Here is a 14,193-nt window from a genome sequence, read left to right as displayed (position 1 = left end):
ACGTATAAATATCATCAATTTCACTTTGCAATTTCCTAATTTCCTGTTTTCGATTTGAATTACTTTTGTTGCTATCTCCAACTTGAAGTTGTTTTAATTTTCCTTGAAGGTCTGCTAATTTTTGTGCATTGATTTTTTTCATGTGAGTAGTAATGGAAATAATTTTCCCTCTCAGTACAGCTTTCAATGTATCCCATAAAATCACTGGTGATATTTCTCCCGTGTCATTAAGGTCTAGATATTCTTTGATTTCTCCCCTTAATCTCTCCATTACTTTTGAGTTATTAAGTATATGTGAGTTTAGCCTCCATAGTGTTTTCCTCATTTTCCTTTCCAGGATTAGAGACATAGAGACTGGCCTGTGATCCGACAGATCAATTGTTGCAATATTACAGTTTTTTATCCTGAGTCTATCTGTATTAAAGATAAAGAAATAGTCTATCCTTGAATAGGCTGAATGAGGGAAAGAGTAATATGTATAATCTTTACTAGTAGGGTGTAATTCCCTCCAGACATCTATAATTCCCAACTCCTCCATCAATGAATTCACTTTCCGAGTCAGAGGTTTATTCTGAGTAACTATTCTTGAAGAATCTAATATAGGATTTAATCTAATATTAAAATCCCCTCCACAAATTACTACCCCTCGAGAACTGACCATTAGGTCAAAAATGTGTCTATAAAATGACCATTCACTACCTGGAGGAGCATAAACATTCAGCAATGTTATTTCTGTACCTTCTATTCTTCCTGTGATTTTTACAAACCGTCCTTCTTTGTCTCTAGTCTCTGAAATATGTTCATAATTAAGAGTACTTGAAATTAAAGTAGCTACCCCTCTTTTGTGACTCAATTTATATGATGAATAAAATATATGCTTAAAGCCCATTCTTTTTAATTTTCCATGTTCAGATTGGCTCATATGTGTTTCCTGGAGGAAAGCTATTTGTGCCCTCTCTTTTTTCAATTTAGACATAATCTTATTTCTTTTAATTGGATTCAAAACCCCATTAACATTATAGGAAATTATTTTTACCAATTCAGTTTGCATTTTTCTCTAGTAGAAAAAAAGCACTCTCCTTTTCTAACCAAACAGTAAGCAATCCCTTCTCAACAGTAAACCAAGACATATAACCACACCCTAGACATTTCTGAACGTATAACATTTGAAAATTTTCCCCGACTTCCCACAGTGAGGCCTGAGCACCGACCCGCCTCAGTTCAGAGGGATAACCTCTATCTTCACCCTGTGTTAGAGGGCCCTCAGCAGTTTGAATAATCATAGAGAATTTTCTCCTATTTATGTCTCGACCATATTGCTATCATTCAAGTTATTCCACCTAGATTATTTTCAGTTACCAGTTTTCATTTTACTTTTAAGTCCGATTTACTCTTTTCAGTCATTTCTCTTAATTAATCTGTATTCTCTGTACATTCGCGTCTGAATATTTGCAGCTTTTCCTTGTAGTTTGACACTCTGGTTCGAGTGGAGCGTCCTCGTCCCACTAACTTCCACGACTTCTGCCGAATCCTCTCCAGTAGCGACTCCGGTTGGGTGATAACTTTAATAGGTAGTCCCCGGACCGCCAGGTCCGACGTTGCCTCCTCCACCGTAGCATAAGTTTTTGTCCCTTCGTCGTAAAAGACTCTCAGCCGAGCTGGATACAGGGTCTGGAATCTGATGTTGTTTTCCTTCAGGACTCTCCGTGTTTCCGTATATTCCTTCCGTCTGGCAAGAATCCCCGGTGCGTAGTCGTGGTCTAAACTGTTTTACAGTTGTTCCACATGAAACCTTTCTTTTGCCATGCTCTTTTAAGCACCTCTTCCTTCGTTCTGTAACTGAGAAATCTGATCAGAATCGATCTGGGCTGGGTGCCTGCCGGAGGCTGTGGTGCCAACGCACGGTGAGCCCTTTCTATCTGTAGGTCTTTTGCGGCCGGTATATCAAGGTTCTCTCTAAGCAGCTTCTCCACGAAGGGAATCATCAATCCGGGTTTACCTTCGGTTCCTTCGGGAACTCCGTAGATCCTCACATTTTCCCTTCTCGAGCGGCCTTCTTGATCTATTAGTTTCCACTGGAGTTGGTCTTGTAGCTTCAGCATTTCTGCTATCACCTCCTCTGCATTTTGTAGCTTCTCTTCAATTCCAACAATCCTCGCTTCGGCTTCATCTATCCGCGAGTTAGTTTTTACTATTTCTCCTTTAATATCTTCCAGCTGTTTGCTGTTATCTTGTCGGAACTCGCGAATCTCTCCGAGAATCAAAGACAAAGTCACTGATTCCCCCTCATTATCTCCGTCCTGGCTTGCAGTGGGAGAGCTAGGCCCTTCGCCTTGCTGCATCTCTTTATGTTTATCAGCCTTCGAAGTGGACTTTTTATTCTTGTTCTTAGACATCATCCTTGCCCCTTTTATTAATATAGTTATGCAATATTAAGTATTTGTCTAAATTCAATTTTGGGGCAGTTTACCTTCTTTTTTGTCGAGAGACCTTTTCCTTACGCCGCCATTCCCTTGATGACCCGGAAGTCCGTACCTTTTTTTTCTAAGCTGGAGTACATATAGGTAAATTTTGGGATGCTTGCAGAAGTTTATTTATACAACCCAGAGTAGGCACTGCCCAGCAATCCTCCAGTTTAATCTTGGCTTGATCTCAGGACAATTTACAATGATCAATTAACCTACCAACCAGTACATCTGTGGACTGTGGGAGGAAACCGGAGCACCCGGAGGAAACCCACGCAGTCACAGGGTGAACATACAAACTCCCCACAGGCAGTGCCGGGAATTGAACCAGCTCGCTGCTACTATGAGGTGTTGTGCTAACCACTATGTTATCCTACCGCCTCCACTTACTTTCACTTCCTTTTCACAAAATCCTGAAATGAGTTCATGATTTGTTTTTGTCATTCTTCAGTAAATGAGTGTAAAGGGGAACAAATTGATTATTACTCTGGCTCCCGTGTAGCATAAAAATGCAATAAAAATACAATCTTACGAAACAGTCTACAATAAAGTGGCAGTGCATGGGAAGGCTGAAGGGTGCTGAGTGACTGATGTGGATATAGTGGTGATGGGGTGAGTTAACAGGTGGAGGTGTTGATCAGCCTGACTGTTTGGGGGAAGTAATTGTGCTGCCAAGTAAAGTTTCCTTGGCATTGTCCTTGTAAAAACCCAAGGCAGTGTCAAAGAAGCAATTTGGAAGTGTCATGCTCGGCTGAACTGGATTTTGTTGCCAAATGAAACCACTGGCTTGGACAGTGCACACAGCACCCATTTTTGCATGGCAAGATAGCCAGGAGCCCAGGACACCAGTATCAAAACAATGGATTCCACAATTTCACTCTGGTTCAACATTTCCTTGCAAATGTGTCTGCCAGACTTGGTGCTTGGTCAGAATTGGTTTTTCATCTTGTGGACTTACCATCGTGGAATTACTGTCTCTGGGCCTTTTGATGTCAAATTTAGCATATTGTAATGTGAACTGCATTTTGCTTCTCTTTTATGCCTATTCCTACTCCTCATCTCATTGTCTCATTGTGGGTTTGTGATTAGTTTGTCCATTAAATAAAGGAAGCTAGAATCATTGGGCTTGTATTTTTCTTTTTGTCTTGAGATTATTCTGATCTATAATTAAGTAGAGCAGTTTGTATAACTCAGTGCCAGCGGCCCGGGTTCAATTCCTGCTGCTGTCTGTAAGTTGTTTGTACGTTCTCTCCGTGACCAGTTGGGTTTCCTCCAGGTGCCCCAGTTTCCACTCAAGTTCCAAAGACCTATGGATTAGTAAGTTAATCAGTCACACGGGTGTAATCGGGAAGCGCAGGCTCACTGGGCCGGAAGGGCCTGTTACCGTACTGTATCTCCAAGTATAAATGTTCACAAATAAAAAAACAAAGTGAGTAAATGGAAGTAATGTTTGATGTACACCACAACTGGATTGAAACCAGGGCCATGAAAATTCATCTATAACATGAATGCTGGTGATACTTCAGTCCATTTAATTTTGCAAAAGTGTCAAATGGCATCAAAGACTGTGGTTAGTGATAAGCTGTGAGCAATATATTAATAAATTATCTTCTTTCAACAGTCCAAAGCAGCTTACGTGCTTTTCTACCAGAGACAAGACACGATCAGTGGCACGGGCTATTTTGCACATGACCACAGTGCCAAGAAGGAAGGTGCTGCTGCTTTAGGCCTCGTTCAGGACAGCGACGAGGACTGTAATGAGAACGACGTAGAGAATGAAAGCTGCATGCACACAAACTGACCTGTACCATTGCCATGTAAAAACTCTCCAATGCAGACTTCTGCACAAACTCTTAAAAAGATAGAAGCAAGCCACAAATTAGGAGTGAGACGTCAACTGGGGAAGAGGTGCTGCATCAGTCTGAGCAAGAAGCCATTTGGATTCTGTGTCAAAATAGACTTAAGGTGAATTACTTGAAGCTGACAATGTGTTAGAAATGCAAGTAGAAGCTAACTGCAATATAAGATCCATGAAATCTGTTTGTCTTACTGATGTATGCAGGTTCTTCACACTAAATATATGCAGAAATATTTAAGTGGTTCCTGTTTTCACTCTTCTATAGTTTTTGAAAATATACTGGCTAATGTTTTCCCAAAAATGCCATTTTTAAGTTAGTTTTGTGTCTGTGTGCTAAAGTGTGCAATGTATGTGCCCTGCTTCAGCAACAGAGAATGAGCACTTAAACTGAACAGACAACTGCTTCACTAATTCTGTGACAGTTTGCTGTCCTCCTTGGTTTAAACAATCAACGCAATGGGCCATAGAAGTTAAGGACTAGTGTCAGCTGCCATTTGAAAGTGTTGTGCTGTGACTTCCAACTTCCTGTAAAGTTGACCCAGAGAGGATTGCACCCACATTGTGAGCCTTGACAACACGTGCTGCTTGTGGATGTTTAGAAACTCTACTTTAACCCTTTGAGGACTGCAGTGGCATTTCTGCACCAAAACATGAATCACAACTGTGTTCGTTCAACAAATCAAAGGCGGTCCCACTAAATTTCTCGAATTCTCCTTTCCGAATAGTTGTGAGGTGCAGCGTTAGAAAACCATTTCTGCAGCTGTTCTGTGACGGAAAACTTCTTTTTGAAAACTGCAAAGAGCTTGCAGTACTCAGGGTTAAAAATAGAATGTCGTAACATAAATTAATGTGCTGGAAAGTTTTCCTTTCTTCAGTGAACTGAAGTTTGCACACTCTCATTCTACTGTACAGCCAGGGGGCTATTCGAATTTCCTTCACATGTCTAAGTTAGTGTATTAAAATTAGACAAATTTAATGATAGAATATAAATTATATCAAATTTGATAGAATGTGAGCAAGTGGGTTGATTTTATTTTAATTCCTGTTTGGAAATCACCATAGCCTTACTGCATATTAAATTATGTACTTGCATGTTGTATTTACCAATTTGTATATGTGTGTGTGTGTGTATATATATATATATATATATATATATATATATATATATATTACAAGGTACATTACATTTAATTTACGAGAGCTGTATTCAAGGGGCCAGGTTGCCAACAGCTAGAGTGGGATTTTCAATGTTTATTTTGGTGAATTGCTGCTTTCCATTCATTGTAGTTCAAAGGATGTCTTTCTCTTGGTTTATTACTGCCAGTGGCAGAACCTATAGAATGCTAAAAGATTGCTCCTCTCTACCTAAGTCAATTGCTATTGTGTCCAATTGCCATAAAATGAAATGATGGTCTTCACTTTTAAAAGAAAAAAACACTTTAAAACTGATTTGAATGTTGTAGTGTATAAATAAGTTCACTCTGTGAGTGCACACTTGGTAAATTATTTTATTGAAATGTTACAGCTAAAAGATATAGAAACACTATAGGCCAGGATGAGTTACATATGTCAAGAATGGCTTTGCTGGGTAACTTGATGTTAGTACTGATATTCTTCTTGATGTTTTACAGTCAGTATCTTTGCCTTTTGATTTTTTTCCTCTTTTTTTGGTAAAATGGAAGATACAAACCTCCAGCATGTCTGAGGTAAATATTTTGGCTGCACTACTTTTCATTTAATTTTACATTTGAAACTTGCATGTTTATTTATATAGATCTACAATAAAGTTATTCTGCGCCTTAGTTATGACACTCTGTACTGGTGGCTGTGTAAAGAGACTGCCTAACTCAGTTCTCACTGGTATTTCGAGGGATGGGGGAGAATAACTGCACTGGTGTGGCCAGGTATAGTGTGGTAATGTAAAATGTTTTTCAATGAAGGTTTACAAAGTTTCATACCTAGCGATAAACAATTTGCTTAATTCATGTGTCCTTTACAGGCAATTTATTGTTAAGATATATTTGTGGGAACTTTGAAATAAAGCTGCATAATTCTTGCATATGCAACAATTGTAATCTTTACATATCAATAAAAGTAGAAACAAAACATTTAGAACAAAGATGCTGGAAGATTAAGTTGTTTCATGAATAGTGTTGACATCTCAGAATCCTCTCTTTTAAATGGCTCTGTGAACCATAATAAGTTCAGTATCTGACTTGAGAGAAAGATTAGTAGGTTAGCTGCAACAGAAATTGTGTAGTTCTGCGGCCCAGTGATAAATCGTAGGACAAGAAATAGCTAACTTCCTCTTAAGTTTATTAACAGCTAAATTTGCAAATTGAGTGACGACACAGTGCATCATTTGTTTTTTCTAATGAGCAAAATAACAATCAGCCTTGCTCTGGAACTAATGACTGGTTCACTCTGGACTTGAGAATAGGAAATGTGTCTCTTCATTGCCATTCGCAGCCATGTTACTGAACCATGTGTAGATTCAGCCCTGCTGCACCTAAGGGAAAGCGTTTGTCTTCAGTCACTACCTCCTCTGGTTGCTTTCTCCTGTTGGGGCAGCATGGCAAATTTGAAGGTGCAAAAGGAAGGTGGTCCAGACTATTGAAAGAATTCTGCCTGAGTGTTTGGAGTTGTGTTAGGATGTGTGAGTGCAGGGTAGTTGATTAGAAACTTGGAACATAATTATTATTCCACCATGAGCAATGTGTTAATCTATTTACTGCGAGAAGGTCCTTTCTGTTTCCTCTGCTACTTGAAGCATCAATAATTGTAGATGGGGGATCGTGATGCATTTCAGCTGGGGAAGCTACTGGTATGATCTGGTTTGCAAAATATGAAGATTCCTAGGTGTTCTTCCTTCTGAAGAGAAACCACCTTATCCCCACACATTGATTAGGACCGTATTTGCAGTGCCTATTATTTTTGACTTGCAAACTTACAGGTGTCACAGTTTTTCGCATTTTAAATTATGGAATAAAGTCAGTCGCACAGCAGGGATGCAGGTGGTCCAGCCCAATTGCCTGTGCAGCTTTTCCTAACAGCTGTCAGGCAATGCACTGCAAATCATCAACTTGCATGCTGCCTTTAAAGTGTGTCTGACCACATGCCTGCAACTTCTTGTAATAATTTGTATGCGTTCTGCTTTTACTGGCCTCTACATCATGCAACTTAAGTTTATCCCATTTAAAGCCTTCCTTCCAGATCAGATAGTGTGGGTCTGATACAAGTTAACAATGGCGTAAAGTTTGTACCTCAATGATTGCACTTAGAATTAAGTAGTATAGGATTTATGTCCAAATCAAAGCTGATTAAAATAATGGTCATGATTACTATTTGGCTTCTCAGCTCATTGAATCTTATGTGTGAGGGAGCCATTCAGCTATACGTACTGATTACAGCTCTCTAAATGAGCTACTCTATTAGTGCCAAGGTCCTGAACAGTGTTTTCTTGTGTATGTCATATTCTGAGTTTCATTGCGATAATTCTGATGATGCACTAAGCAATTGTATCTCATAGTGAGTTGGTTTTGTTGAGTGGTTTGTTTACTTGGCAGTTCAGCAAAGTGTGGAAACAAGTGGTGGACCTCTCTCAGCTAAGCAGGAAAGGGCAGAAACTGCAGGCAGCTTCTCTGAGGGGCGAAAACACAGTTAATGTCCCAGGCCTTGGGTTCATGTTAAGAGATGAACAGCAAACATAGAGGTGAAACGGTAAAGGAACATGACTGAATGTGGAAATCACAGCTAATTTTTAAATAAATGGTACAGAACAAAGGGAGTTGAATAAGCCTGCAAAGCGGTAGATATGAAGGAAGCGGGGCCAGGTATGATGGTTAAAGGCAGCCGGAGTTCAGATTGCAGGCCTCCTTGCTGGTTGTCCCAAAGGATTCTGCCCCCTGTGTCTCTGCTGTAGGATACTGCTTTTGCAGAAAGTGGATGCTGTGGTCAATTTCTAAAGTTAGTTGGGCCTGGCGTTAAGGCTGGAAGGTAGTAAAGGAGAAATGCTGGTCCTTAAGTTGCATTAAGCTTCTTTGTTGAAGCAGGAAAATCAGGGTCATAAGCATGGTCTTTTGTGAGTCAATTCCCCAACCCCCATTTCCAATTTGCTTCCCAATTGTAGAAGAACTTTACATTATAACAGTGCAATCACTCAGACTGAGTCTGATATTCTCCTAAGGGCTTGTCCATTGCTGGGTTCTCAGGTGGCTGTAAAGGCCGACCTGGGATCCACATTCTGGTGTAGTGTGGGTGAGAGTAAGTGGGGGGCTGTTCAGTCTCTCCTTTCACAGCTCCCACTTGTTCTCTGCGGCACACTGGAGGTCACTTTCATGTAGCGCAGTTCCCCCTTGAGCAGACTTCCTCCAGGTGTATAATTCCAGGGCACTTTGCAACTGTTTGGATGAAACATGGCTTTAGAAATGGCTCAGGCTTGTTGCAATCTGCTCAATGTCTAAATTCTAATTACAGATCTCTCTCATCATTTGGCTGTTAGAAACATCTCAGTATAAAGGAAGATGTTGATTTGCCTGATATCAGTGAAGAAATTGACCAGTTGCAGTTACAAATATCCCAAAACAAAATTGCCAGCCTGACAGCCTCTATTCACGTTTCTTTGGAATTTTGAAATGTTTTTCAGCTGATGTCGAATGTTCTGCAGTAAATGTGAATGATTTAATTTCAATATATACCTAACAAATGAACATTTACCAAGAAAGTCAAGAAAAAAATGTCTTCAGATTGTTCATAGTTTGAGATTTATGAGCATATATCATAAAGCAAAGTACTCAATGTAAATCAATTACATAAATAGCTGCTGTGTACCTGAGTTTACAATAAAGATGTGTTTGCATATATAAAGGCTTATTGTTTTGAGAATGGATCTATATTCCACCCAGTGGAATTTCCAGTTTAAACTCCTATATTTCTCCTGCTTTTTTAAAAAAAAGTCTTCCTTAAAATACAACACAGTGCTTGAAGTTACTAATTCCCCCTTTTTTGGTTTGGTGATGGTTTTACTTATGCCTTCTGAGATCCAGGAATAGTTTTGCTGTAGAGGGCATCTTCAGTTCAGCCTTTCCTGTCTGGTTTGGTGCAGCATCCTCTCACTACATACAAAAAATACAGCGATCTGTCAGGTCATTGGCTGCAGGCTAACATCACCGCAGGACTTGGATGTGTCCAGGACAAAGAAATGGGCAGGAAAGATCATTGCAGACACAACCCACCTTGCAAACTGCCTTTTCCAAAATCTCCCATCTGGAAAGTGCTACAGGGCTATTAAAACAAATACTTCATTCTATCTTGAATGTTTCTTCCCCCAGGCAGTTAATTTGATCAGCTATTCTAGTTAGTCCATCCCACCCCCTCTATTGATAATCCCCGTTGCTGCACTGTAAACACTTTAAAACCACTTTTTATAATGTTTACACTGTAAATACATGCTGGTATTTATGTATTTGTGCACATTTTAATCCATATTTATATTTCTAACATTTTTATTTTATGCTTTATGATTCTTGAAAGTTTTTACTGCATGTCAAGCCACATACCACAGCAAATTCCAAATATATGTAAATGTTGATGACAATTAAGTGGATCCTCAAGTTGCAGAAGAGAACAGTAACACTCACCGACATTGGAACAATCAAACGTGAAGAGCAAAGTCAGACTAACCAGTTATCCAGCATGACTCACTGTTGTACTCTGTGTTACCTATCTGCTGTTTCCAAAACAAAGTGAACTGATAAAGTTAAACTATTTCCACTGATGAAGCCTGGAGCAAGGGCCCTTCATGGTTAAAAACAAGACATTCAATAGAAAGAAATTTGGAACTCCCTGCAAATGGTAATTGATCATACATTACTGTGCAAAAGCGCTAAGCGTGCGTGTGTATATATAAATAGTTCAAGAGTTTTATGTGTTGCACTGTACTGCTGCCACAGAAAACACAAATTTCACAACGTGTGTGGTGGTAAACCTGATTCTGATATGGGTCTTGATTGTGGACTGAGAGTGGGAAGGGGAATCATGGTTGGGAAAGTGGGGAGGGAGAATTGCAATCAAATGACCTTGCCTGGTGTCTCAGGGCTGGGTGCATTTGCAGCTATGCCACCCCCCGCCATGGCACTCCTCTGCCACCGGTCCCACACCCCTCCTGTGGCACTCCAGCCTCACCAGTCCCAATATCCTTTGCTCCTGCCAGATTTACCAACTCACTGTTGCCAAATACAGTACAATGCAAAGGTCGGGCACTCTGGCTATATTTATGTGCGGAAGGAATTTGCACAGTACTGCAAATCTTAAGCTAAGGTCTTTTTTGTTAAACATAGAAAACCTATAGCACAAATAAGGCCCTTCAGCCCACAATGCTGTGCCGAATATGTACTTTAGAAATTACCTGGGGTGATCCATCACCTTCTATTCTTCTAAGCTCTATGTACCCATCCAGGAGTCTATTAAAAGACTCATCGTATCTGCCTCCACCACCATTGCCACTCCACACACACAAACACCACTCTCTGCATAAAAAAAAACATACCCCAGATATCACCTCTGTACCAACTTCCAAGCACCTTAAAACTGCCTCTCGTGTTAGCCATTTCAGCCCTGGGAAAAGCCTCTGACTATCCACACGATCAATGCCTCTCATCATCTTATACACCTCTATCAAGTCACCTCTCATCCTCCGCCGCTCCAAGTAGAAAAGGCCAAATTCACTCAACCTGTTCTCATAAGACATGCTCCCCAATCCAGGCAACATCCTTGTAAATCTCTGCATCCTTTCTATAATTTCCACATTCTTCCTATACTGAGGTGACCAGAACTGAGCACAGTACTCCCAAGTGGGGTCTGACTAGGGTCCTATATAACTAACATTACCTCTCGGCTCTTAAACTCGATCCCACGGTTAATGAAGGCCAATGCACCGTATGCCTCCTTAACCACAGAGTCAACCTGCGCAGCAGCTTTGAGTGTCCTATGGACTTGGACCCCAAGATCCCTCTGCTCCTCCACACTGCCAAGAGTCTTACCATTAATACTATATTCTGCCATCATATTTGACTACCAAAATGAACCACCTCACACTTATCTGGGTTGAAATCCATCTGCTACTTCTCAGCCCAGTTTTGTATCCTATCGATGTTCCACTGTAACTTCTGACAGCCCTCTAGACTATCCACAACACCCCCAACCTTTGTGTCATCAGCAAATTTACTAACCCATCCCTCCACTTCCTCATCCAGGTCATTTATAAAAATCACGAAGAGAAGGGGTCCCAGAACAGATCCCTGAGGCACACCACTGGTCACCGACCTCCATGCAGAATATGACCCGTCTATAACCACTCTGCCTTCTGTGGGCAAGCCAATTCTGGATCCACAAAGCAATGTCCCCTTGGATCCCATGCCTCCTTACTTTCTCAATAAGCTTTGCATGGGGATCTTAACAAATGCCTTGCTGAAATCCATATACACTACATCTACTGCTCTACCATCATCAATGTGTTCAGTCACTTACTCAAAGCCATGCTTAAATCGGTTTATTATTGGCGCATATCTAAGTGCAGAAAAAAATAGATTTTTTCCAAGAATGTTTATTGTCATTTTTCAGTACACAATAAAGGAAAACAAAATGATTGTCATTCTAGATCCGATGCAGCACAAAAAAATGCAATAAGCATAAAGAACATAATAAAACATTAAATATAAATATTAAAAATCCTTTAAGCACAGTGTACAAGTAACTGTTATATACAGTGGCATGCAAAGGTTTGGGCACCCTGGTCAAAATTTCTGTTACAGTGAATAGAAGATGAACTGATCTCCAAAAGTCCTAAAGTTAAAGATGAAACATTCTTTTCAACATTTTAAGCAAGATCAGTATATTATTGTTGTTTTGTACAACTTTAGAGTGAAAAAAGGGAAGGAGCACCATGCAGAAGTTTGGGCACCCCAAGAGATTTGAGCTCTCAGATAACTTTTACCAAGGTCTCAGACCTTAATTAGCTTGTTACGGCTATGGCTTGTTCACAGTCATCATTAGGAAAGGCCAGGTGATGCAAATTTCAAAGCTTTATAAATACCCTGACTCCTCAAACCTTGTCCCAACAATCAGCAGCCATGGGCTCCTCTAAGCAGCTGCCTAGCACTCTGAAAATTAAAATAAATGATGCCCACAAAGCAGGAGAAGGCTATAAGAAGATAGCAAAGCGTTTTCAGGTAGTTGTTTCCTCAGTTTGTAATGTAATTAAGAAATGGCAGTTAACAGGAACGGCGGAGGTCAAGTTGAGGTCTGGAAGACCAAGATAACTTTCTGAGAGGACTGCTGGTAGGATTGCTAGAAAGGCAAATCAAAACCCCCATTTGGCTGCAAAAGACCTTCAGGAAGATTTAGCAGACTCTGGAGTGGTGGTGCACTGTTCTACTGTGCAGCGACACCTGCACAAATATGACTTTCATGGAAGAGTCAGCAGAAGAAAACCTTTCCTGCGTCCTCATCACAAAATTCAGCGCCGGAAGTTTGCAAAGGAAGATCTAAACAAGCCTGATGCATTTTGGAAATAATCCTGTGGACTGATGAAGTTAAAATAGAACTTTATGGCCGCAATGAGCAAAGGTATGTTTGGGAAAAAAAAGGGTGCAGAATTTCATGAAAAAAACGCCTCTCCAACTGTTAAGCACGGGGGTGAATCGATCATACTTTTGGCTTGTGTTGCAGCCAGTGGCCTGGGGAACATTTCACTGGAAGAGGGAAGAATGAATTCAATTAAATACCAGCAAATTCTGGAAGTAAACATCACACCCGTCTGCAAAAAAACTGAAGATGAAAAGAGGATGGCTTCTACAACAGGATAATGATCCTAAACACACCTCAGAATCCACAATGGTCTACCTCAAGAAGCACAAGCTGAAGGTTTTGCCATGGCCCTTACAGTCCTCCGACCTAAACATCATCGAAAATCTGTGGATAGACCTCAAGAGAGCAGTGCATGCAAGATGGCCCAAGAATCTCACAGAACTAGAAACCTTTTGCAAGGAAGAATGGGTGAAAATCCCCCAAACAAGAAAATTGAAAGACTCTTAGCTGGCTACAGAAAGTGTTTACAAGCTGTGATACTTGACAAAGGGGGTGTTACTAAGTACTGCCATGGAGGGTGCCCAAACTTTTGCTTCGGGCCCTTTTCCTTTTTTGTTATTTTGAAACTAAAAGATGAAAATTCAAAAGTAATCTTGCTTAAAATATTAAGGAAATATGGCATCTTTAACTTTATGCCTTTTTGAAATCAGTTCATCTTTTACTCGCTTAGCTATTCACAGTAACAGAAATTTTGACCAGGGGTGCCCAAACTTTTGCATGCCACTGTATATATTGACTGACTGTACATGAAGTGACACTAGGTCTTAATGGATGGGCTGGGTTAATGGATGTTAATCAGCCTGACGGCTTGGGAGAAGTAACTGGTTTTGAGTCTAGTTGTCGTAGTGTGGATCATACGTAGCCTCTTCACTGATGGAATGGTACAAACAGTCCGTAGGCTAAGTGGGTGGGATCCTTCATGATATTGCCATCCAGACAGATCATTTTGTTACATCAATACATCCAGGTAGTACAATGAAAGGCAATAGTTCAATACAGCATGAAGTGTTACAGAGAAAGTGCAGGCAGGCAGGCGGACAATAAGGTGCAAGACCATGTAAGTTAGACTGAGCCTGGTGGTACATGAGGCAAAGGGTAATTAATACATCTCAATGATTGCATGGAATGGTTTCAGTCTGATTTGGTTTCTATCATCCACCCAGAGTGATGGGATCTAGGGCTAAAAGCCCAAGGCAAAGTATGGAGTTGGTGATGGAATGTGAG

At 40.4% G+C, this 14,193-nt stretch overlaps 1 protein-coding gene across 6 annotated transcripts in view; it reads left to right on the top strand.

Moving 5' to 3' along the window:
* LOC134351792 (ubiquitin carboxyl-terminal hydrolase 15-like) overlaps positions 1-5,444 on the top strand; it is a 117,596-nt gene extending 112,152 nt beyond the window's left edge. For all 6 annotated transcript variants that reach the window (XM_063058486.1, XM_063058485.1, XM_063058487.1 and 3 more), the window contains one exon: positions 4,087-5,444. In XM_063058486.1, the coding sequence (XP_062914556.1) occupies positions 4,087-4,266 (180 nt within the window). In that variant the 3' untranslated portion in view covers positions 4,267-5,444. The remainder of the gene's footprint in view (positions 1-4,086) is intronic.
* The last annotated feature ends 8,749 nt before the right edge of the window (positions 5,445-14,193 follow it).

Source organism: Mobula hypostoma, chromosome 9, assembly GCF_963921235.1.
Source record: "Mobula hypostoma chromosome 9, sMobHyp1.1, whole genome shotgun sequence".
In the NCBI taxonomy this organism is placed as follows: Eukaryota; Metazoa; Chordata; class Chondrichthyes; order Myliobatiformes; family Myliobatidae; genus Mobula; species Mobula hypostoma.
Note: the sequence above shows the minus strand (reverse complement) of the source record. Positions and strands in the feature narration are given on the sequence as shown.